This window comes from Xiphias gladius, chromosome 21, assembly GCF_016859285.1.
Source record: "Xiphias gladius isolate SHS-SW01 ecotype Sanya breed wild chromosome 21, ASM1685928v1, whole genome shotgun sequence".
Lineage (NCBI taxonomy): Eukaryota > Metazoa > Chordata > Actinopteri > Istiophoriformes > Xiphiidae > Xiphias > Xiphias gladius.
The window spans coordinates 6,728,178-6,752,152 of NC_053420.1; the positions used below are offsets into that span (position 1 = coordinate 6,728,178).

The window sequence follows — 23,975 nt, forward strand, 5'->3', positions numbered from 1 at the left end:
ATTGAACTGTTGTTATTTTTTCTTGCAGGCTGCTAACCATGAGTTCGCCCTCAACTTCAACCCCACTAACCCCTACTGCCAAGGTACACACAGTAAAAATCCACAATTCAAAATCTTACTCAAGTAGATGTTCTGAAGTAAAAGAACTTGTTCTGCATAAAAATGGCCTAGACATATTGTTATAAATGACAGATGTTAGATATTGTAAATAGTGATGCATTAATGTGTAAGCAGCATTTTACTGTTGTAGCTGGTTGAAGTGGATTTAGTTTTAACTACTTTATATAAGGTTTGGTCCATCGGTTCCCAATTTAAGGATTGGGCCATCTCCAAAGTGTCAGAAGATAAATCTGAGGAGTTTTGAGATGATTAATGGGGAGGAAAGAGGAAAAAAACAAGTTCTGCTACATCAATATGTCTTTATTTTTTTGGCTCTTCTCTAACGTTTGCTTTTTTGTTAAATGACTGCAGCTGAAAATTGATCCAGTTAAATTACTATAATAACAGCAATTAATGTCGGATTGTATCTGTGACAGCCGTGTGGTAGTTTTAATAAGGTTTGGGGAAGGTGTCTGTGATAGTCTTCTATATGTGAACACTCAGGATCACATAGACACACGAGCACACGCATCATAGTGGAGCAGATTTTGGTGAGAAATTTGGGAAATACCAGGTTTTTCACCCCCTCCCAAAAAAAAATGTAATCTGATAGACTTTTTTATTTTCACATTTATTTGGATTGTTTCAACTGATCAACAAATCTAAGTATTTTCATCTATTACTGCTTCCCCGCTGTTTGTCTCAGGTATTCAGGGGATCGTTGAAGCCTACAGAATGGTTTTGCCTCAGCTCAAACTGTCTGGACCCACAAACTTCTCTCCCATCATCAGCCACGTCGCTTCCTTCGCCAGCGGCGCCGCGCAGGCCGACAGTGCCTCTGTGAGGACACGCACAAAAACACACTAAGAAATTAACCAGAAAAACAAACTCAGGCTTTGACCTACGTCTGTGTCTCTCTGCAGCAATACTTTGTTCTCCTCATCCTCACTGATGGTGAGATCACCGACTTTGACCAGACCCGGGACGCCATCGTCCGGGCGTCGCGGCTGCCGCTGTCAGTCATCATCGTGGGGGTGGGGCCGGCGGACTTTAAGGCCATGGAGCTTCTGGATGGAGATGACGGTGTGCTGAGGTCGACAGTGGGGGAGGCCGTCGCCAGAGACATTGTCCAGTTTGTCCCGTACAGACAGTTCAAAGATGTAAGACTATGTGTCATTAGTGTTTTTTTCCACACCCAAGTGTAGCGTCAGGGACAGTCACTTTTTTTCGCTTTCCTGTTTGCGTTTCCAACACACCTGAAGAACCATGAAAATTCGACAAATTAGACAGATGACAGATTAAGAAAACAGGCGATGTTTTGAAAAGCAGTTATCACACAAGGAAGCAACTCAGGGTCAACCTGTTGTTCCTCGGATTCACTGTGGGGACTGGTGTTTGAGTTACATGTAAAGGAGACCTGCAGAGGTGGAAAAGGAGACTGAAAATTGTGAAGCGCCTGTCTTCACAGACTGCGATCTGTTGATTGTTAGCCGGTTGTTTCATCTTGGATAGTTTGCAGAGTAAATACCCTATTAGTATTTGTGTTGGACTTCTAGCTACACAGGTGATTTCCAGAGCGTAGAAGCTAGAATAGTCTACTACTGGGGTGGAAAGGATTCATTATCATACCAGGGCTGGATCTGCATCCTCTGGTGGATACTTTGTGCAGATTGGGGAGTGAAGATCAGATCATAAACCGTATTTTGCAGGGCTCTACGGTTTTGAACGGAGCAGTTCTTGCACCAGTTAGTGATGACCCTTGTAAGGATGCTATCCACAGCACCAGAGTAGAAGGTCTTTAGGATTCAGAGACTCTGAATTTCCTAACCTGTCTGAGGTGTGGACCGTGTCAGATTCTCTGATTGTTAAATTTGGCTTTCCTCCTGATGCTTGCCTGTTTGTTGTATGAACTCATCTTCTGTGAAGGTAGAACATTTGAAGAAAAGGGAAGCAAGATTCCTGGGAGGTCTGGTTAGGTCCTTGCAAGACTACAACACCACTGCTCAAAGCCTGCAGGACTGGGACGCAGCAGCTGCCAACCTATTTTGAAGTCCCCAAAATGTGGAGTTAAAGAGAGGATTAAGGATGAGGGGACATTTTTTCAAGTCTGTCTTAAAACAACAGTCAGTTTCCTAACAGGTTTTGCCTGATGTAATCATGCTTCCTGTTCATACTGTCCATTTAAAGATCTCTTTCTAATGTGGATTCAGTTTATGTGATGGGGACAAAATCCACCTTCCTTGTTCGATACAAAAAATGTATACAAAAGTTTATCCAGAGCTAATGTAAGGCTTCAGTTGATATCTTGCAAAGTTAGTCTTTCATTTTCATCCTTCCACTGCAGCTCAACAGGGAAACACAAAGAGGCAATTTTATTCTAAAAAACTGTAATTTAGACTTAATCTGAGATTGTTGAAGCCTCATATTAAAGTTCGATAAACTTTGAAACATATTTTACTCAGATCAAGGACTGTGGATTTTGTCCCCATCACTTACATTGGAAGCACTTCAGGAAGACATCTCTTAATGGCCAGAATGAATAGGAGGAATAATTACAACAAGCAGAACCTGCAGAACCCACCGTTGATACAGACACCTGACTCTGTTTTTTAAGACAAACTAAAAAAATTTGTGAACCTGACCTTTAAGACACCAAATAGACACTAACACCATCTCTCTCTCTCTCTCTCTCTCTCTCTCTCTCCCCCTCTCTAGGCTCCCAAGTCGGCTCTGGCTCAGTCAGTCCTTGCTGAGGTTCCCAACCAGGTGGTCTCTTATTTTAAAATGAGAGGCCTTGAACCACCTAAACCTAAAGCTGCCCCCAAATCCTAAACCCACACCCACATGACCTAAACCCTACCCCCCTGCAAGCCCCCAGACTGCCCCGCATAGAGCTGAACGACCACCCTGATTTCATTCCAGGCCCGGACCACCACGCACCCTCTACTCTACCCCACAACCCACAAAGTCGACCACTCTTCAGGGACCAACATAATGTGTTGCTGGAATCTCAGCCAGTCACAACACAGCATTCAGCTGTCAGCCAATCAGGATGCCAGGGGCAACACTCCACTCTTTTTTTAAATCAGTTTCATAACAACGTTATTCTCTCTGATGATGATTATATAGTATAGATTATTGATTATTATACGATCCTTTGCTGCTTCCACACTAACTATGCATTTCACGTTGCTAATGTGTTTAAAACTCACAGAGCTGCATACACACAGAGAGCGTTTCAACTGATCTGCTGAGAGCTGAACTAGTGTAAGAACTGCATTGACTTCGCGGAGAAACTTTGGGGTTTTTCCCATTCACTTCAATCAGTTTTATCGCAGCAGCATCTAGTGGACATTGGCGGAACTGCAACCACAGGTGTAACTCACCATAACCAAAGGTTTTCATAACCATTTGTTACCATGGTGACACTGTGCACCCAGATCCAGCGCTGTGTGTGTGTGGCTCTGATTAGCTTTATTAATCAGGTATCAATACTTTGCACTTTGTTGTTGCACTAAATGCTGGAAAACTGTTTTATGAAAGGTATTATGTACTCTTTAACATAGCTTTACTACTATAGCCTTATTATAAACTTTACTATAGCCTTACTGTAGACTTTAGCGTAGCCTTTATGTCGCTGCTCAGCTGCTCAGCTGTAGTAACCATCTGAACTCAGCTCATCTTCATTCAGGGGTGCGATAAAGTACAAAAATGGATTCAGAAGCACATGGTTCTGTTTATACTACATTCGGTGCCTGCATACACCGACGTTCACACCTTTGTCAGTCAAACGTGTGGCATACAGATGACAGAAATTACATCCTGCAGACCCTCACTGCCGTGCAGAGGCAGATAGTACAATTTGGGCTTCAGGCAGTAGAGGCATCAGTTTATCTCACTGCAGGAGGGAAAAAACTAAACATCTTCAGAACAACAGCACTTAAATTCAAAATAAAAATTTATAAGAACACTAATAGAATCATTAAGAGACATGAAATATAAAATGAGTAAAGTTTACGGAGGATAGGTTATTCATAAAAATAGACACGGTGCCTCACAGTATGGTGCCCTATTGAATAAACCTCTCTTATAGAAACACTCTTCGCACTTAGGCCCCTTCACACAGCGCAAGTCTTAGACAAAAGTTCAAACTTGTGACAGAAACGTGGAAAAAATCTTTGCTTGTCAGTCTAACGCGCGACGCTCTTAGATCTCACTGTGAGACGCGTCCGACAACAGTTTATTGGTAGCTTTGGCGTCTAAAGACGGCCTGTGGAAATTCAGACGGTGACGGAAATTCAGGATCAAATTCTCGCAGTGTGACTGCTGCCACGACCCACGTCTGCAAACCAGCCAACCAACCAGAATAAGACATGAAATCATGCAGAATACACTGGCCAATTTTTTTAAAAATTCCGGTTTTGAATTAAGTTAAGGGGATTAAAAAAAAAACTTTCCCAGCCGTGGCCTGGTCCACACCCTCCTCCTCATGTGCTCTGGGTTTTCGATGCATAAAAGGTCAGCACTGTCGCCAAAGCTGGTTTATTATTACTGATACAAGCCTCTGCTTCCATGTGCTGTTTTCCCGTTTACCTTGTATCGCTACAGTTCACTAGGCACTTAAAGCACAACGTGACAAGCTTCAAATTGCTATAGTACAATTATAGCATAGACACAGAGTGTGAACCAGGATTTTATCATGCCCATCTTGCACAGTAAAGGTGCCTTTTAAACGTTTGCTGGGAGCCAACATGGCCGCCTGAGCAGCACTTTGACTTCACTGCAGACTGTCATGATGTTACGATGCTGTGTTCAGGTCACCTGGAAGTTATCGTAAATATCGTCGGCATCATAGTGAGACTTGTTCTGTTCTTGTCCGAAACGTAAACAAACACGGCGGCCTCAAGTTGATCATTCAACATTATTAAATTCCGATTTAATACCAATTTTGATCGTTAATGCTGTATTACATTGATTAGAGCTGCAATGATTAGTTGATCGATTGATCAAAAATGATAACAATTGGGAGATTAATGAAAATAATCGTTGGTTGCAGCCCTACAGCAGATTTACTGATCATTAGAGTGTGTTCAGACTGAATGCAAAGCAAGTTTTAGAGGTGGTGCGATTGCATATTAATGCAAAGACGTAAACAAACGTGAATTCACCTGGACCCACCGAGACAAGAGGAAAAGGACGAATCCCTGAACTCACCAGGGACTCCCTCTCTTCCCCTCCAGAGTCTGAGCTGCTACACAGATACACACAGGTGGTGTGTATGTTGCTCGCCAGCTACAGCACATTGGCTGCACTGTAGCTGGCAGTGTACTTGTACACTGTGGCGCAGCAACAGGGAGAGGAAAAAAAAAAAACACTCCAGCAGGTGAAAATTTACTCCGCATTGAGTCTGAACACACGTTAAGACTCACAATTAAGAACACTGGACATTCGCCATCTCCAGTTGTTCCAACGATGTGAGTACTTGGGAGTAGTAACCACGGTAACCTCTCCATCCCACATGACTGGAATGTAGCCTTCCACTTGACCGAGCAGCTTCACGCTGAGAGTTTGAAAGTGGCCTCTGTTTATGTACCAAAGACTGATCATCTGATTGACGTGGCTCCTCCAGCCTGGGATACTGGCATGACATGAACACACACACACACACACACACACTTTTACACACACTGTTAAAATGAGTCAAAACCCATGTTTACTACAGCAAAACCACAGTTATTGTTAAAGAGCTGCCAATGCTTCATCTGAAACGGCCTTGCTTTAAATCACTTGCCGTCACTTAGAATAATTTAAAAAAAAAAACGCCAGAGAAATGACAGGAGGAACAGTTTAGAGTTGAACGTTGCAGTTCTTGGTCGACATTTAACTCCCAGGTTGTGGGGGAAACAAATCAGCTGAAAGACTGTGAGATGTGGTTGAAAAGCTCTGCAAAAAATCCATTAGGTTAAAACTATTTCGGAAAACACGTCAGTTGTGTATTTTTAGATAAAGCAGTGTTTTATGTTTCTGGCATAATGTCTCTGTGGTGCCAACAGTGTCTGTTGCTTCAGACTGTGTGTTTGGTTGTTGTTGGATCAAATCGGTCACAGTTTTCTGTTCAAGAAAAGAATAGAAACCATCACCTTCTGCTGGCTCAACAGAGTCACAGGACATGAAGTGAAAAAGATGCTCAGATTTAGAGATTTACTGTTTTGAATCCGAGGGTTGTGATTGAACGGGTTTTCATGCTTGAACAAAATTTCCAAATCATTTTTCAAACAAAGTAGAGAGAGGATCAAGTCGTCTGGATTAATCCAACATTCAGGAGAACAACATCTTTGTCCGTTTACTTCCCAACATTTTAGGCTTGTGACTCTCTAAAATAATTAATGTCTACATTTGAACAGTTCATTATTGGCTTTAAACAGCCGTATCAACATATTAACGTACATATTTGCTGTATCAACAGCTGTTACAGGTTAAGCCGAAGAATGAACTCTTTCCCTGTTGGGGTAGATGGGGTAGACAGAAAGGTAAAAAATATCCAGTAGTTCACAAAAAAAGCAAAGATTACAGAAAAGTAAAAAAAAAAAAAATGATGATGCAAAGTGATGCAAAAGTCTGACTGAGCGTGAACATTCATTTTGACCACAGAAACAGTAAACTGACCAAAAAAACCCAACAAAAAACAGTGGATGAATTGAAACCAGTGGGAAGACGCACATGAAAGCATTCGAAAAATCGAAGTAAGAAGACCGTGAGTTCAGTTTTCTGATTTTTTTTTTTTTGCTCTTGTGTTGTTTTCATGCCAAAAAGCAACAGATTCTGTAGGTGGACGTTTGTCCCTCTCAGGCTGCCCTGATGTGATTGTTTTTCTTCTTCTTCATTGCCAAAAACTTGTTTTATTATCTGTGTCTCTAGTTGAAGGGAAGTTTTGTTTTCAAACATGGTTTAAAGTGTTCACAGGAGCTTCACATGTCGGAAAATTCAGCCAAAATAAATGTGCCATTTTCATTTTAAACATGAAGAAAACCATGAAGGAAATCTGATCTGAGTTCAGCCGTACGTGCTGAATGTTCACGGCAACGTGGCCGTATGATCACATGATGCTGTGATGTCATTAAATAAATGAGAAATTTTGGCCAAAATTTGTCTCACGGGGTGGGAAAGTCTGTCGAACCTCTCTCGGTGAAGAACTTCATCTCCCATAATGCTTTGCTCCACAGTGCTGCCCAATGTGATCAGACAGTTTTAATCCTGTTTCACACCTGTGGTTCTTCACTGTTTATTAAACTGGTTGATCAACAGCATCATGTGACCACCAGCTCCACCACTAACAACTCACTACTGTTAACTAACCAGTGTAACAACCACTATGACCACTAACATCATGTCTGTACAAACACTGACTGTTACAAACACGATAATAAAACAACTATTATTCCAGCTTTTTTAACTTTTCATAGTTTTGTCCGATGTTTTTGTCGTCTGGCCACTCGAATTTCTTGATCCTTCAGATCCACCAGATCTCAGCTATTAACTTGGTCGGTACGATGTTATTATTACCGATATGATTTTATTAAAAAAAAATTAAGGGGAATTTTAGCTGAGAGTTGAGTGTTGAAAGTCATCAGTTAGTCCTCAGCCTCAAATCCATCTCTCATGTTACAGCAGGCCTTGATCACCAACCAGCAGGGCCCCACAAACCCCAGGTTCACTCTGTTTGATTAATTTCAGATTTGTTGGAAATACTGTAGGTCTTGTAGAGGGAATCTGTGTCAGAATGTAGTATTAACCCTTTAATTGTTTTAGTTTATATTGAGCCCCTTTAATGTAAAGTTGTGTTTTATCAAAATGCTCACATTTTTTTTTTCTGTGTGTCAAGGTCAGCAAGGTCGTATTAATCCATCGTAGGAGAACTGTAAGCCCGATAAATTTCATTGTCACTACATCTGACAGTTATTTTCTTTAATGATGAATTGATTGTTCAGCTTTCAGTGTATAAAATGTCACAAAATAGTGAAAAAACATACACCATTATTCCCTGAAGCCCAAGTGAACATATTGTAATTGCTTTTTTTTCAGTCAAAAGCCCCAAAATGTTGAGTTTACTATCACAGAAAAACTGAACCAGCAAATGCACATATTAGAAACGGGTACCAGGGATTTTCTTTTGGCATTTCGCAGCTAAGCAATTATCAAAATTGTTGCCAATTAAATAAATGAAACTGACGTGTATGCACTGCAAAACATACAGGAATTTAGTGGAATCAACTAATCTTTTTTCTTGTTAATGGAAGTACTTTATGTGCATTTTATTAATTTCAATGTAATTCAACTTAGAATGTGTAGTCTTTATTTACAGACTTTAGGACGTATAAACATGAGCTTTTCTAACTTCAGGCCTTTTGACTTGAAATGATGAGTTGAGTGGATCAGCTGCCGATCGCTGACTCGGTTAAGCAGCGTCGCATGTTGTCTTTACACCGAGTCTGGTACTAAGTGGCTTCAGAAGAACTGACTCTTTAAACCGAGACAATGTCACAGGAAAGCAAATCCGTCCGTAACGACTGTCTGTGTGATGAAACAGTCCGTTCAACTTCATGTCTTTAGTTTATTGAACTTGTTTCCCCAAGTTCAGTTAACTCCGTTTTACATTTTCAAAACTCATGAAAACGACGTGGAACTAGTAACCTGAGCTTAGTTTACCTTTCTAAGTCGAACAAACTTTAAGTGAGTCAGTCAGAGCATTATTCAGTGGTGGAGGAAGAACTCAGATCTATTGCTTAAGCAAATGTACTAATACCACACTGTACAACCACTCCACTACAAGTAAAAGTCCTGCATTGAAAGTCCTACTTAAGTAACAGTATGTAAGTATAATCAGGGAAATCTACTTAAAGTATCAAAAGTAAAAGTAAATACTGCAGAAACATGTCCCCTGTTACTATTGTACTATTATATATCACATCATTAGATTATTATTACTGATGCATTCATGTGTAAGCATTGTTTTTCTTAATTAATCAATTGATGGTTTGGCTTGTAAAAGTTCATGAAATAGTGAGAAATGCCCATCATCACTCTCCAGAGCCCAACGTGACTCTCGCGGTGCTTGTTTTGTCCAACCAACAGCTTTGTGACTGTAAATAATAAAATGATTAGAGGGGGAAAATGTAGGAAATCCTTCCATTTGAGAAGCTGGAACCATTAAAAGTTTGGCATTTAAACGATTATAAAATAGTTGCCATTTAAATTCTCTGTCAATTGACAAATCGATCAATCAAGAAATGGTTTCAGCTCCAACTGAATATACTGCTGGGAACTTTGAGCTCCAACAAAGCATCATATTTTATAAACTCTTTGTTTGTTTTGTATGTAAAATTTGTAAAGTAACTCCTAACTAAAGCTGTCAAATAAATCTAGTGTAATGAAAAGTGCGATATCTCCCTCTGATACGTCATGAAGTAGGTGTATAAAGTGGCATGACAAGAAAAGAGTCAAGTAAACAACAAGAACCTCAAATTTGCACGTGAGTAGAGTACGTGAGTCAAGTCTTACCTGGCTGTGTTCTGGCCCACATACGGCCAGCAGATTTAATAAGCTCCGGCAGAACTCGACCAAAAGAAGGGAGAAGTTTAGGAAACTCGAACGAATGGATCTGAAGTTTACCGAATAAAATTAGTAAATTAACAGTTGGTTGTGTTTTCTGGTTCTTGTTTTCTTCACTTAGCTCAGTTTTTTTTTTTTCAACAGAAATACCAGACTTCATGAGATAAAGAGCTGCTTTCATTCAATGCCTTAACTTTGCTGCTTTTGATTTTCAGTGTAGAACTTTTACCTATGGTTGACTACCTTTACACTGTTTTAATGAAGTTACCTGTGTGTGTGTGTGTGTGTGTGTGTGTGTGTGTGAGTGCATTTGCGCACGTGTGTGTGTGTGTGTGTATGTGTTTTCTAAGGAGGAAACTAGTTGAGCAACTCTATTTGCTTTCTCAAACATTACAAAGGGCCTGCCCTAACAGACACACACACACACACACACACACACACAGACAGAGGTACGTCCCATCAACCTGTTGGACAGAGAGAGAAAACACACGTAGCCGTTAGTTTCTCAGTGCTGAAGGGAGAAGAGAGAAGAGAACAGATGAGTCGGGTTTAGAGGGACGCGATGTAGAGAGACAGCTGAACAGACGGGTGAAGAGGTAAGAGGATCATCATGTCCTTCAGTGTGAATCTGAGGAGGCTCTCCAACCTGCCGGGACGATCTGACAGAAAAGTGGGACTCTCCATCAGAGGTCAGAAACGCGCACTAACTGTCTTTATATACTTCTGTGGACTCTTCTTTGATATTATGTCCTCTGTTATTAGCTATAACCTACAGTATATGTCCGAAAGCAGGTGGACTGTCCCGTCCATATACTTCTGTCTACCTTTGGTGTGGTCTGTTTATCCTGGTTTGGGCCCCTTTGTTCCACCGAAGGGAAACTAAAACGCAGTAAACACAAAACACTGTTATTTACTCGAGTAAATGAACTACAGCTGCGACGATTATTCGATTAGCTGATTAGTCGATCAACAGAAAATTAATTGGCAACTAATTGTATGATTGAATTGTCATTTTTAGTCACCGTTTGTACATTGAAACGTTTTTTTCTTGTAGTAGTCACTCCTCCTGGTCGTGTTGGCGTGATTACAACAAGCCGAAACTGTTCCAGCGTACATACGGCCATGTGAGTGTAGTTCCAAGACAGACTTGGGAAAATGTGAGCCTATCCTTCGGTCAATGACTCTAAATATGATTTTATAATATGAACATGTGTATTGTTTGAAATATCTTAATCTGCGACGTAGTCAGTAATTCCAACGGTCAGGTAAATGTAATGGAGTAGAAGGATAAAAGGGAATACTACCACTGCAGCTTGTGTTTGGCCCCTTTGCTATTTCAACACGACGATACAACTGCGCACAAAGCCGGGTCCATAAAGAAGTGTTTCTTCTGACCTGAAAGAACGGGTCTGACTTGCACAGAGCCCTGACACCGACCTTATCCAACACCTTTGGGATGAACTTGGACACCAACTGTGAGTCGGACCACGGCACCCAACATCAGTGTCGGACCTCACTAATGTTCCGTTTCCTGAATGGGAGCAAATCCCTGCAGCCAGGTTCAGCATCTGTGTATATTGATACACAATACTGTGCAAAAGATTTAGACACTAAAGTAAATTGAGGATGTTGTGACCAGCCTTTGCCTTTAAAACATCACCAGTCCTCCCCGGTTCACTTGCGTACAGCTTTTCAAGGTACGTAGCAGGTAGGCTGTTCCAAGCTTCTTGGAGAACCAGACACAGCTCTCCTGTGGATTTAGTCTCTCTCAGTGTCTCCTGTCTCTGCATGTGATCCCAGACTGACTCCATGGTGTTGAGATCAGGGCTCTGTGGGGGCCAGACCATCTGTTGCAGGACTCCTTGTTCTTCTTGTCTCTGAGGATGGTTCTTTATGACTCTGGCTGTGTGTTTGGACTCATTCCTCCATGGTGGTGTTGTGTTATGGAGAAGAATCTAAACATCTAAAGTGCCCAAAACTTTTCAACAGTATCTATATGGTCAAATGTTTTAGACACTTTAAATGTGTGACAGTTGCAGTTGTAGTTGTGGACCAGGACACCCCACATATACACTCAGTTGACAGTGCATCAGGTACACCTTGATAAAACTAGTGAAGTCTAATAAAGCAATTGTGCAATAAATGCTATGTTCTTAAAGGTTGAAATGTTCAGTTTATGTTGAAATTATTTTACAGGTGTCGATTCAGCTTTATGAACAGTTTGGAGGCTGATTTTTATTATGTTATAATGACGTTATAATAGTTTTTCTATTATTTTGTCCATAAATAACTCTCAACACAGTTCAACAGTACTGCAAACTACATCTTCCAAACTGATCATACAGTTGAAACAACACCTCTCTAAATAATTTCAATATAAACTGAACATTATAACCATCATGAAGGGCGGATTTATTGCAGGACTGTTGTATTAGACTGCACTCATGTTAGTTAGGTATACTTAATAAACTGACAACTTTATTGTAGTGTACTTTTACTTTGTACTTTGAATGGTTGTCCACATACTTATGCCTTTATTTGGTACTTCTATCTGGCGTCCACAAAGTTTTGACTATGTAGTGTACTTTGGTTGATCGAGTGTCTTCATACTTTTGACTTTGATCTGATGTCCGCAGACTTTTGCACTCATATAGTATCTGTACTTTGAATGAGTGTCCATAAATTTTTGGTCCCTTCAATTGGGTGTTGGCGGCCAGTTTAACCGGTGGTTAGATTAGTTTCACCAGACAGTTAACTGCCATCAAAGCCTGAAGCATCACCTCTGTTGTTATGGTAACCTGTTTGTCGGTCCGTCCGTCCTCCAGGTTTCACCCATAAGACCAGAGTCCTGCAGTGTGAGGACGTGGCCGTCTTCAACGAGGTCAGTAAACCGAGTCGCTGACATGATCTGTCATGTCCACTGTAGACACATTCAGACCAATCAGAACACAGAACAGAGCGATGCTGTGGAACCAGTCAGAGCTGAGGCGTGTTCGGCTGCAGTTCCTCTTGTGTCCACTAGGTACTGCTGTGATAAAACTGTGACTGTATTGAAGTGAATGGGAAAAACCCCAACTTCTCTCCACAAATATAAAGTCAAAACATGTTCATACACAACCAGCTCACCTCTCAGGAGAGCAGTGAGCTTCTTCTGATGTCGGTCTGAAGTTTACAGACGGGTCAGTTCAGATAGAAGCAGCTGTGTGTGTGTGTGTGTGTGTGTGTGTGTGTGTGTGTGTGTGTGTGTGAGAGTGACAGCAGGTAGCTGCAGTTATTTTTGTGCTTCAGATTGAAACTATTTTAATGGGGCTGATAGGAAACTGTACCACTCCTACACTGCCCACACACACACACACACACACACACACACACACACACACACACACACACACACACACACACACACACACACACACACCCCTTCAACAGCCGCTCCTTCAACACACACATACACACCTACAGTTGACGTGATTCTACTTTATTCTACTGGACTCTATAGAGAAAAAAAATGTAATGCCCCTGAACTAACAATGTTTATGCAGCAATTACCATGGCACTAGTGGAATGGCTCTATGGTTGGTAGTGTTGGTTGGTTGGTCCACCACTTTGATCCAGACAGAAATATCTCAACAACTATTGGACGTATTGCAATGAAATTTTGTACAAACATTCCATTCGTGGTTTCCAGAGGACCAAACCTAATGACTTTGGAAGTCCCCTGATTTTTCCTCAAGCACCACCAGCAAGTTGAAGTCTTTGTTCTTGAGTGTAATGTCTCAACAAATATTGGAGGGAGTGTCATGGAATTTGGGACAGGCGTTTATGGTCCTCAGAGGATTCATTTTAATAACTTTAATGTACCTTTGACTTTTCATCTAGCACCATCATCCGTCCAAATTTTTTAATTTGTCCAATACTCTGGTTTATGACCAAATATCTGCAAAACTATCGACATTCCCGTCAGCCTCAGCTGTAATCTGAATTTAGTGCTAATCAACACACTAAACCAAGATAGTGAACATGGTACACATTATACCTGATAGACATCAGTATGTTACGTTTCTCATTGTGAACATGATATTATGCTGATGTCATTTAGCTGAAAGCGCCGCTGTACCCATGTGAAGCCTCACAGACATGCTAGCATGGCTGTTGAGTCTTAGTCAATGTCTACACAGTCAGACTGGCAATTTATCAGAGCAGCAGCTTCAGTCCTCCATCAGTGTTTACACAAGATGCCTTAAGGCACAGCAGAGACGGGTAGGCCGCCTGCATTTTGGCAGCGCTCAGGACACGACACATTATCGATGTAGTTATGCACGTAAAATGGAAAAAACAAAAACAAAAACCTAGAAATGACGTTTCTATACAACTAAACTGCAACAGCAAATACATTTTGTAGGAAACATAACAGAGGCAACATTTATTTGAATTAAGAGCTATATTTATTACGGGCAGCAGAGTCACCAGGAGCTGGTTGGGGTTGGGGCTGGGTAGGGTAGGGTAGGGTAGGGTAGGGTTTGGTGGGCTGGATGGGTGTTGTACAAAATGCACAACTGTCACACCGGAGACCGGGGTTCACATCCACAGCCCGCTGGATAATAGATAATCAACAGACTAAACCAAGATAGTGGACCTGGTAAACATTATACCTGATAGACATCAGTATGTTACGTTTCTCATTGTTGATATGATATTCAGTAGATGGGAAGTGAAGGGATCATCAAAGTCACTACAATTCATCCTGAGGGGAACATAAATGTCTGAAGCAAATTTTCAAGGCAATCCATCCAATAGATGTGGAAATATTTTGGTCTGGATCGGAGTGGTGGACTTACTGACTGAGCCACTTTGTATCATCCTTGCGTAGTAATATGGGGTGCACCACATGACATGCTGCTGATTAAGGTAATGCACGATCTTTGCTAATTTGTGTTATTACAAATGTTGGTTTGATTTTGAATTAGGTTTTCTCAGTTCTGGATCTGATTCTAGAAGCGTCAGTTTCACTTCAGCTCAGAATGATCTCTTGAAGTTAAAGGCTTTCATTTTACAGGCCTGAATGCAGGCATCTCCCTAGCAACTGTCACTGAGACTCGTGGGTACTGTAGTGTTTAGACCCATACAGGCCAAACTGGGGGAAAAAAACATAAAACATTTCTACCTGGTGACGAGAGCAGAACGTGACATTACAACTCAGTGATCAGGTGACTCTGCGTGGTTCAGAGTCTGAGGTTCTCCTAAAAACAAACTGAACAAACCGAAGCCTCCACCCATTTTCAACTCTGCAGACAAGTCAGATAATGTAATTACAATAAACTTTGTGTGACATGAAAACAGCAGTGAGCTCTGAGTATCTGAGTTTTTCTGTGAAGCTAGTGAGTCAGGCTGTATTTGTTCTTCAGGTGTGACCAGGTGTGTGTGTTTGTGTGTGTGTGTGATGAGACCTAACCCCAGGACACGGTTGTAGGGGAAAATGTTCACTGTAAAGACAGAAACAGTCTCTTACTTCTTGCTGTAGTTTGAGTTTTTCATTGTCGTAACCAGAAGTTAGCAGTTTGCTTGATTGATCAAGACACGTAACCCCAAATTGCTGCCAATGTGTGTGTGCATATGGTGAAAAAATGTCAGCTGCTTTGGACAAATACATCTGCCAAATTTCAAATTCACGTGAGCATGGATTCACTCTTGACCTTGGGAACACAAAGTGGTAGTAAACCCAAGGTCCAGTTACTTAGCTCTTTCCGGGTCTTTCGACCTTGTCTCATGGCCTTTTCAAATGAATTAAACCTGCTCAGGTGTCGTTACATGACGTAAGTACAAGGCCTTGGTCATGGGATAACAGATGGTGATAACAGTGATAACAGTGGTGAGGACTCTGCTGCACGGTGCAGAAAATAAGAACAGAGACCACACAAGAGTATGCAAACATGTATGTGCTTGAACTTCTCCTAAGGGAGAAGTTCAAACCCTGGCCCCTCTCACCTCCACACAGCTGCTCAACCACAGCGTGAAGTGGGTGTAAATGTTGGATAGTTATTTTCAGAGAACGGACCCGGGACAAGAGACCGAATGAACACCAGACACAGATAACATCGCCCGACTGGCATAGGGTCAAAGGTCATCGTCCAAGAGTCAGTGGACAACCTGAGAAAGATGGAGGAGGACACTTGCATCCGATACTAGAGACCATCTTTGAACAGTGACAGAGTTTACTTTCTCTCCCCATATACAACCAGCTGTTATCATGTGACCGAAGCTCTGTACCAAGGCCATGTGATCACATCTGAGCCATCTTCTTATCCTGAAGAAGTCAGTGAGATGTGGTTGAAAGCTCATAAAAACATAAAATATTGACCCTCGAACCCCTGAAGTTTAAAAATGAACTTCCATGCTCAAAAACTTGTTTGTGTAATAAGAGTTTTGAGTTGACAGCATAAATTAATTTTACAGTGAAAGTAACCTGTGTGTGTGTGTGTGTGTGTGTGTGTGTGTGTGTGTGTGTGTGTGTGTGTGTGTGTGTGTGTGTGTTTGTTTGTGTACAGTATTTCCGTTGGCCTTACTACGGTAAAGTGGCCAGAGATGAAGTTTTGTCCATCAGTGTTTACAACTGCAGTAAAGTCTTCTCCAACAGGTAACACAGACACACACACACCCACACACATGCATTTTAAGTTTGACTAATTAGACAACAATGTGTTTATGTGTGTGTATTTGTGTGTGTGTGTGTGTGTGTGTGTGTGTGTGTGTGTGTGTGTGTGTGTGTGTGTGTGTGTGTGTGTTTGTGTGTGTGCGTGTGTGTGTGTGTGTGTGTGTGTGTAGACTGCTCGGTAAACTTGTTGTCAGTCTCCAGCATGTTGTTACCTCGGGGAGGCTGTTGCTAAGGGAACCACTCACTGATGCCAACTACAGCCCGACTGATGTAAGGACACATAAACACAAACCAACAACTCCTCCAACATAAACGACCGTAAAGGCTGTTTGTCCAAACCTCTGATGTGTCTAATCTTATCCCCGACACTCGGTTTATAACTGACAGCCAGATAAATCAAAGCAGTACAACCCTAAATGGTGCTGAAAACTCACTTGAGTACTGTGTGGGCTCGCTGCCCTCAACGCTTCCCGTACACGCTGAACTGCAGCCTGTCACGCCAATACTGGAAAACTCAAAATACTCAATACATTTAGAGGTTCACACCTGGTATATACCAAGGGGGAAAAAAAAACACTCAAAGATCCTGGCACTAGATACAACCCACAGGACCATTTCCTGACTTAGTGCACCTACGGTGGCAGGAGATATGCCACGGATAAACTGTTGAAAAGCACAGTTGAAAAATAAATAACTAATCCTTTTAGGTTGTGACAAGGCTGTAGTGAAGGTTTGGGGTCGTTTTTCATGATACGAAAGTCACACACAAACGCACACTCTGTTGAATAAGAGATTGCTAATCTTGGCAAGTGTCACTTTGGTTTCTATTCTCTCTCTCTCTCTCTCTGTAGATCTATATAGAGCTGGACATTCGTTACCATCCAGTTGAGGGAACTGCAGGAAGCTGGGAGGGAATCGACTTCCTGAGGGTTGAAGACAGTGATGAGTAAGATCCTGACCACACTGGATACCTTTGAAAACACAGAGAGAGGGGTAACTTGTAAACTGTTCCACGGGGTTCAGTAAGGTCTTACTGTACACCTATCATCATCTATTGTTTGAGCGTATTTTGTTTTATTAATCTGAATCTGATAATTAACTGACTAAAGTTGTCAAATAAATGTGCTGGAGTAAAAAGTACAATATTTGCCTCTGAACTGTAGAGGAGTAGAAGTATAAAGTAGCATAAAATGGAAATACTCAGGTAAAGTACTTCAAAATTGTACTTAAGTACAGTATTTGAGGAAATGTACTTTGTTATTTTCCACCACTGCTTATTTTAAGCTTAAAAAGTTAGCCACCCTGCCCCCCTGGCTAACTGACAACTAAAAGCCACGTTTCCACGGTTACAACCAGTGAAACCTGCTGACCAGTGTTTCTATGGCAACAATCAGTGACACCTAATGACCAGAGGCACAAAATGACAAAAAAAAAGAGGAAAAACGTGGCTCTAAATTTCTGTTTTTCTGACAAGTAATGAGAACCATCATAGTTCATTCGATTAAGGAGATAATCATGCTTTAAATTTTGGAACTGCAGTTCCCATAATGCTGTGAGGGATGCAAACAGGAAGCATATTGTTGCCATGGAGTCATTTAGTTACCTTTGGGTTAAAACTTGAGCCCCATTTTTTAAAAAGCTTATTTTTATTTACATTTTGGCAAATTAGCACCATCAAAAGTATGCCGAACTAGTCATTAGTACCCCTGGATGTAAAGGCAAATATCACAGGATTGCTTTGATAATGAAGAAAAATTAAAGATGTGATTATTCTCAGGCAAGTTCTGGAGGTATAAAGTTTTTTAAAATTCTTATATGTCTAAGCAGATTCATTGATGGTTTTTTTTTTGCAATGGATAGCGCAGAAAATGATATCCGTGACAGTGTTAGTCACACTGAATCTCAAAATATGTTTATCGTGTTAGTGTGGTCTGATTTGTCTCCGAGCAGGAATATGAATTTTGATGCAAATTGCAGCACTCAGGTGCTAAGGGGTTTAAAGAAGCTTAATTGCCTAAAATCTTGCAGAATCTTTGCCTGTGACTGATATCTGTATCAATATCGGTGATCAATATCAATATCGGTGATCCTGGACTTTGGGAACCAAAGTTTGTGATAGTGTCAACTCCTAGTGGTTGCTCGGTCAGTGTAAAGTCTTAATTTATCCATAATCAATGGAAAATTAGTCCCCCTTAAGACAGTCAAGAGCTAGGCAGCTTTGTGCAATAAATGAATTTAGACATCTATCTGAAGTCTGACTATTAGTTTGATCGAGACATGTTTAGCCTAGCTTAGCACAAAAGCTGTCAAGGGTCTGTCAAATCAGAAAAAAATCTACAGTGTGAAAGTTCCAGCGTTTAATGTGTCATAAAAAAACAGTGCCGACGTCCAAATCATCAGAGGTAGCTCTGAGCGGACTGAACAAATAATTCTTTCCCCCTGTTTAATTTTTTCTTCTCCCTTCCTTCATCCTCAGATCGGCTCTGGTCATCAGGAATGAAGGATTTAATGACCCTGACAGGTGAGAACTCACACATTAATTTTCCTCAGCTAGACTGATAATCAACACTAATACTGATATGTCTGTAAACATTATATCGGCCATGCCCAAGTATCAGTCGGGCTCTAGTGTGAACACCCAGTCATGATCCTGCCCCCTGACTTCGGGAACCGGTATGGGAATCATCTGACTTAGATTTTATCTGAGGTTTTGTCTCATGTCCCTGTGATAAAATGTTCTAAACTCAAGGCTCACGTAACAGCTTTTTCTGGAGCTTTCAGCTGTATAACACAGGGCTTTGATTTCCCCTATCATATACGACCACTTGTTATAATTTGAAGTTACGTACTTTGGTCATGTGAAGACAATTGACCAAGTTCCATTTGCGGAAGAAGTCTATGGGATACTTTCAAATCCTCTACAAAAAGATTCTTATTCAACCTTGAGGCCATAATTTTTTTAATTGCAGAGATGTGTTCCCAAGGTCAAGAATGAGCCTCCATATCTATTTGACAAGAACCTTAATTTCTCCTCTGAGCCGAAAGTTTCTTTTGTAAATTCACCGCAGTCCACCACTCGGAGGTTTGTCAGCTCTCTCAGTATGAAAATATATTTTAGTAGATTGTTAGGAGAAAAACCTTTTTCTGGAAAAAGCAGCTTCCATCTTAACGTAATATCAAAGGGAAAACAATATCAAACAATATCATTAACCGTGGAAACTGTGGAGCAAGGATAGGAATGTGGGACCCATCTAAGTCGCCATGATACACACTAGATCAGTTTCTATCCGGAGTTTGTCCAAATTGTCATAGGAATGACATTTTTTACTCCATTTTCTTTAAATGCAAATTGGAAATATGCATAAAAACAGGTGGAAAAGAGTAATAATTCCTACAACCATTATAGGGCTTTGTCACTTGAACTTAAATATATGTAATTTTGGGGCACTTGCTGAAATAACTTATTCTGTTGATTTTCTTGGGAAGACAGTCTTTTCATTCACTCATTCGAGAAGCTGGACACATGAGCAGAATAAAGTATTCATCTTCAGCATCTTCTCTCTCTCTCTCTCTCTCTTTCCTGTCAGTCAGAAGACTGTCGCTCGCCCAGATCAGCTGGAGAGAGAGGCTCGTCGTCTGGGGCGAAGCCTGGTCGGGACTGGGGATGAAGACGACGATGACGACGATGACGATTATGACGATGACCTGATGGACATGGAGACTTCCAACATTGTCTTCACTACCCTGCTGAGGTCTGGTCACCTGACTGACTATTTACCTGAGTTTTATCAACTCTTCTGGATGCAGTAAAATCGATCCGCTGTCAAAAATGTGTGTGTCTGTGTGTTTGTGTGTGTCTAGTCGTTGCAGGCCACTGTCCAGAAGTGTTGTCGCAGGGACGCCCAGAGTCCATAGCTTCCAGGTCAGTTCATTTATCCATCCATTTTTGACCTTTTTTCCAGGTCCATGTAACAATGGCAGCAGGCTGAGCAAGGTAGCCCAGCTCAAAAAACTCAGACTTTCAAGCCGTTCAGTCATTTACAGCTGATATAGTCAAAGAACCATGAAGTTTTTTTTTATCACCGAGGTGGTTGTTTGTGTGTGTGTGTGTCTGTGTATGTGCAGGTGAATGTGAACATCCTGGAGGCTCAGAAGCTGGTTGGAGTGAACATCAGTCCTGCAGTTTTCATCAGAGTGGGAGATCAGAAAAGACACACAGCGACACAGAAATCTACCAACTGCCCCTTCTACAATGAGGTACTGGAGAGTTGAGTAGAATACAGTACAGTAGTAGGCAAAGCAGAACAGTAGAATAAAGTGCACCAATGTAGAATACAATACAGTACAATGGAATAAAGTGCAGTATAATAGAATACAGTACAGTACAGTAGAGTACAGTACAGCTGTTTATCTACTCTCCTCTTTCAGAACTTCCAGTTTGAGTTTCAGGAGGCTCCACAGATCCTCTTTGATAAAGTCATAGAGATAAAGGTCAGTTCTAGTATTTGTTTTTTTTTCACTTCTGGCTCTACGGCCGTTACCATGGTGACAGACATGGGTGTGGCCAAACTGAACACTTGTGATGTCACCCCCTCTCAGGTGGTCCACAGGCGGACTCTGGCCTTCCTGATGACCCACATTGGAACCTTTAAGATTGACATCTCCACCGTGTACAACCAGCCAGGTACCAGTACTGCTCACATCGCAGCGCCCCGATTAAAATACTGCAGAACTCAATGACCTTCTTACCTCTCTGTGTCTCCAGACCACCGCTTCTACCAGAAGTGGGCTCCTCTCACTGACCCGGCAGACACCAGGTCAGGGATCAAGGGTTACGTTAAGGCGAGCCTCAGTGTGCTGATGAAGGGAGACGCTCTGAACATGCCCAGTCTGCCACCGTCCTCCACGTCTGGAGCCAATGAGGACATAGAAAAGTCAGTAACGATGCATCATAAATATCATAGTGTACAGTTATATTCATCCTCATCTTTATTTGATCACATAAAATTTCACTAAACACCTGGTGCAAGCAGCTCTTGGTTCTGATGTTGTTATTCTTGCAGGAACCTGCTGCTTCCTCGTGGTATGGCTTCTGAGCGTCCATGGGCACGGTTTCGTGTCCGGATCTACAGGGCCGAAGGTCTACCCACCATGGAGGCGGGTCTAATGGCCAAGATGTCGGTCACTGACCGGACAGTCTTCATTGACCCCTATGTACAAGTGACCTTTGCAGGACAACAGGTACTCAGACATGTATATACACGTGTTGTTATAAATATTTTCCCCCAGAGAGTCAGAGGCATGCACTGCTGTCAGCTACAGTTAGGGACCAAGAACCTTTTGAGGAACTCAGGAACTTAAATTGCATTTCAACCAGAGGAACCAAGGACTAAATTTAGCTCCCATATGATACCTCCAAGTGCCAAAACTGTCCCTGCTCCAGGGAGGTCATATTTTCTGATGGTTCAGGAACTTTCAGGCAGAGTTTGCAGGGCAGAATCTTGCTGATTGGTCAAATACAGATCCAGCAGCTGCTTCAGCTTGTGTAGCTTCATTCACAAAATAATGAAGTACTGGATGAGTCTACAATTAATCTTAGGATGAATAGTGGAAATTTCTTGGTGTTTATCACCATTAAAGGCAAAGTTAGGTTGTGTTATCGGCTTCCCAGCTAATTTGAAAAAGAACAAGATAAAGAGAGATGGAGCTGTGGTTGAGTGACATGGCCCCATCTCCAATGATGGTGAATATTCTCCAATCATCTCCACCACTTCCTAGTTCCTGAAGTTAGTTTCTCTGGTTCCATAGTTCCTGAAACGTTTTGGTTGAAAAGGGCCACTTGTCTCTTTGTGTGTGGTTGTTAATCCAGGGGGAGACGTCAGTCGCCAGCGCCACCAGCTGTCCAGTTTGGAATGAGGAGATCTCCTTTATTGAGCAGTTTCCTCCTCTGGCTCAGCGAATCAGAGTCCAGATCCTTGATGATGCCAAGATGGGAGACATCGCCCTGGCAACGCACTTCCTGGACCTGCAGCAGATTTCTGACCCGACCAGAAACGGTACGACCACCTGTTTACACATCCTTAGTGATACAACTTTTAACTTTAGTGGTATTCTACTGCGCATCAGAACCAAGTCTTTATCTGATGCTTATAATCAGAGACAAGCCTTTATTTCTGATTTCCCCTGTTTTATATATGATCATGTCTCCGTAAGAGGCCTCCATATTTTCTGATCTGTTCCTGTTTAATTTGATGTTGATGGAAAAATTTTACTCACTTATTGATTCTGGTTGCTTCTACATAGCTGTTTTTTTAATTGCTGAAAAGCTACTATGAACTAAACTCAGAACTTCCTGTACACGTAATTCACATTGAAAGCATTTTAGTGGCTTAAAGGCGATGTTACCATCATTTTCTGGTAGACTTGTAATGTGAAACATTTGCAGGAAGTGTTGAGATTGACTGACAGACCTTTGACGGCATTCGAAAGAAATGCAAAGTAGAAAAGACTGGAGTCAGTAAATGAAAACAAGAGAAGCAGCGTAGTGAGTGTGACATGACCCGGTTGTTTTATTGATAGAATTAGTGCTGAGGAAATGTGGAATATGTGTGAACATTATACTGAATTTATATTTTTAGCTTTTAAAAGAGACCAGTCTTTACTTGCTTATCGCCTGACTCTAACATTATCTGAGTACCAGCCTTCATTTGTCTGTCTTATGACTGCAGGGTTTAACCCCACCTTTGGTCCATGTTGGGTCAACTTGTACGGTTCTCCGCAGAACTCCACCCTTGGAGACGTGCACCAGGTAAACCAAACTCAACATGAAAGCAATACTTCACAATTTTGGGAAATACACCTATTTGCTTTCTTGCCGAGAGTTAGATAAAAAGTCTTTGTGTTACCATTGCCAGGCACCCTGTGGAGACTCCAGGAAGTCACTGAACCTGACCAAAAAATAGTCCAGCACATAACCCCACATCATACCACAATTTGACTTTTTATCCCTCCATTTTTTGTATGGATTAAACAAAAAAGAGTGTTTATCAGTGAGCTTTAGAGGTTTTATACTACGTCTTTGTGCTAAGCTAAGCTAACAGCTGCTGGTTATGGTGTTTATATTGACCGTACAGACATGACAGTTGGATCAATCTTCTCATCTAAATCTTGGCAAAGAAAATAAAAGTACTTCCCAAAATGCTGAACAATCCAGTGATAACTTGTAGGCTGTGGAGGATTAAAACAGACTAATCCAGACTAACCCTTGTCTTCCGTCTCCAGGCTTTGAACCAGGGTCTGGGTGAAGGAATTTTTTATCGCGGTCGAATTCTCCTAGCCCTCTCCGTGGAGGTTTACGCCACCCCCTCCGCAGTCACCGCAGATACAGGCTCAGTCGCCGTGGGAAAGGTACGCCTTACTTCTTTTTTTGTTTTTGTTTGTTTGTTCTATGAACACTCATAAAGTCACAGTGACACTATGTTAAAACCTGGGCAAAAAGGTTAACTTGGGCAACAAGTCAGTTTATCAGCTGGTATTTTCTATAACATGTTTCATCTCAGTCAGGACTCTATTACCTCGGCACTCAAAATATCCAGTAAAATCTTGTGTGACCTTA

General features: G+C 41.6%; 2 protein-coding genes across 4 annotated transcripts in view; both read left to right on the top strand.

Annotated features, from left to right (window-relative positions):
- cpne1 (copine I) overlaps positions 1 to 6,006 on the top strand; it is a 33,965-nt gene extending 27,959 nt beyond the window's left edge. For all 3 annotated transcript variants that reach the window (XM_040115665.1, XM_040115664.1, XM_040115666.1), the window contains exons 13-16: positions 29 to 83; positions 806 to 939; positions 1,023 to 1,259; positions 2,815 to 6,006. In XM_040115665.1, coding sequence (XP_039971599.1) covers positions 29 to 83; positions 806 to 939; positions 1,023 to 1,259; positions 2,815 to 2,931 — 543 coding nt within the window. In that variant the 3' untranslated portion in view covers positions 2,932 to 6,006. The remainder of the gene's footprint in view (positions 1 to 28; positions 84 to 805; positions 940 to 1,022; positions 1,260 to 2,814) is intronic.
- A 4,197-nt stretch (positions 6,007 to 10,203) lies between these two features.
- Positions 10,204 to 23,975, top strand: part of fer1l4 (fer-1 like family member 4) — a 35,813-nt gene continuing 22,041 nt past the window's right edge. Inside the window, exons 1-16 of the mRNA XM_040116543.1 lie at positions 10,204 to 10,397; positions 12,534 to 12,589; positions 16,254 to 16,342; positions 16,531 to 16,630; positions 17,212 to 17,306; positions 18,837 to 18,881; positions 19,948 to 20,112; positions 20,222 to 20,282; positions 20,486 to 20,617; positions 20,789 to 20,851; positions 20,960 to 21,044; positions 21,126 to 21,294; positions 21,424 to 21,601; positions 22,230 to 22,416; positions 23,089 to 23,168; positions 23,642 to 23,767. Of these exons, the coding sequence (XP_039972477.1) occupies positions 10,319 to 10,397; positions 12,534 to 12,589; positions 16,254 to 16,342; positions 16,531 to 16,630; positions 17,212 to 17,306; positions 18,837 to 18,881; positions 19,948 to 20,112; positions 20,222 to 20,282; positions 20,486 to 20,617; positions 20,789 to 20,851; positions 20,960 to 21,044; positions 21,126 to 21,294; positions 21,424 to 21,601; positions 22,230 to 22,416; positions 23,089 to 23,168; positions 23,642 to 23,767 (1,710 nt within the window). The 5' untranslated portion in view covers positions 10,204 to 10,318. The remainder of the gene's footprint in view (positions 10,398 to 12,533; positions 12,590 to 16,253; positions 16,343 to 16,530; positions 16,631 to 17,211; positions 17,307 to 18,836; positions 18,882 to 19,947; positions 20,113 to 20,221; positions 20,283 to 20,485; positions 20,618 to 20,788; positions 20,852 to 20,959; positions 21,045 to 21,125; positions 21,295 to 21,423; positions 21,602 to 22,229; positions 22,417 to 23,088; positions 23,169 to 23,641; positions 23,768 to 23,975) is intronic.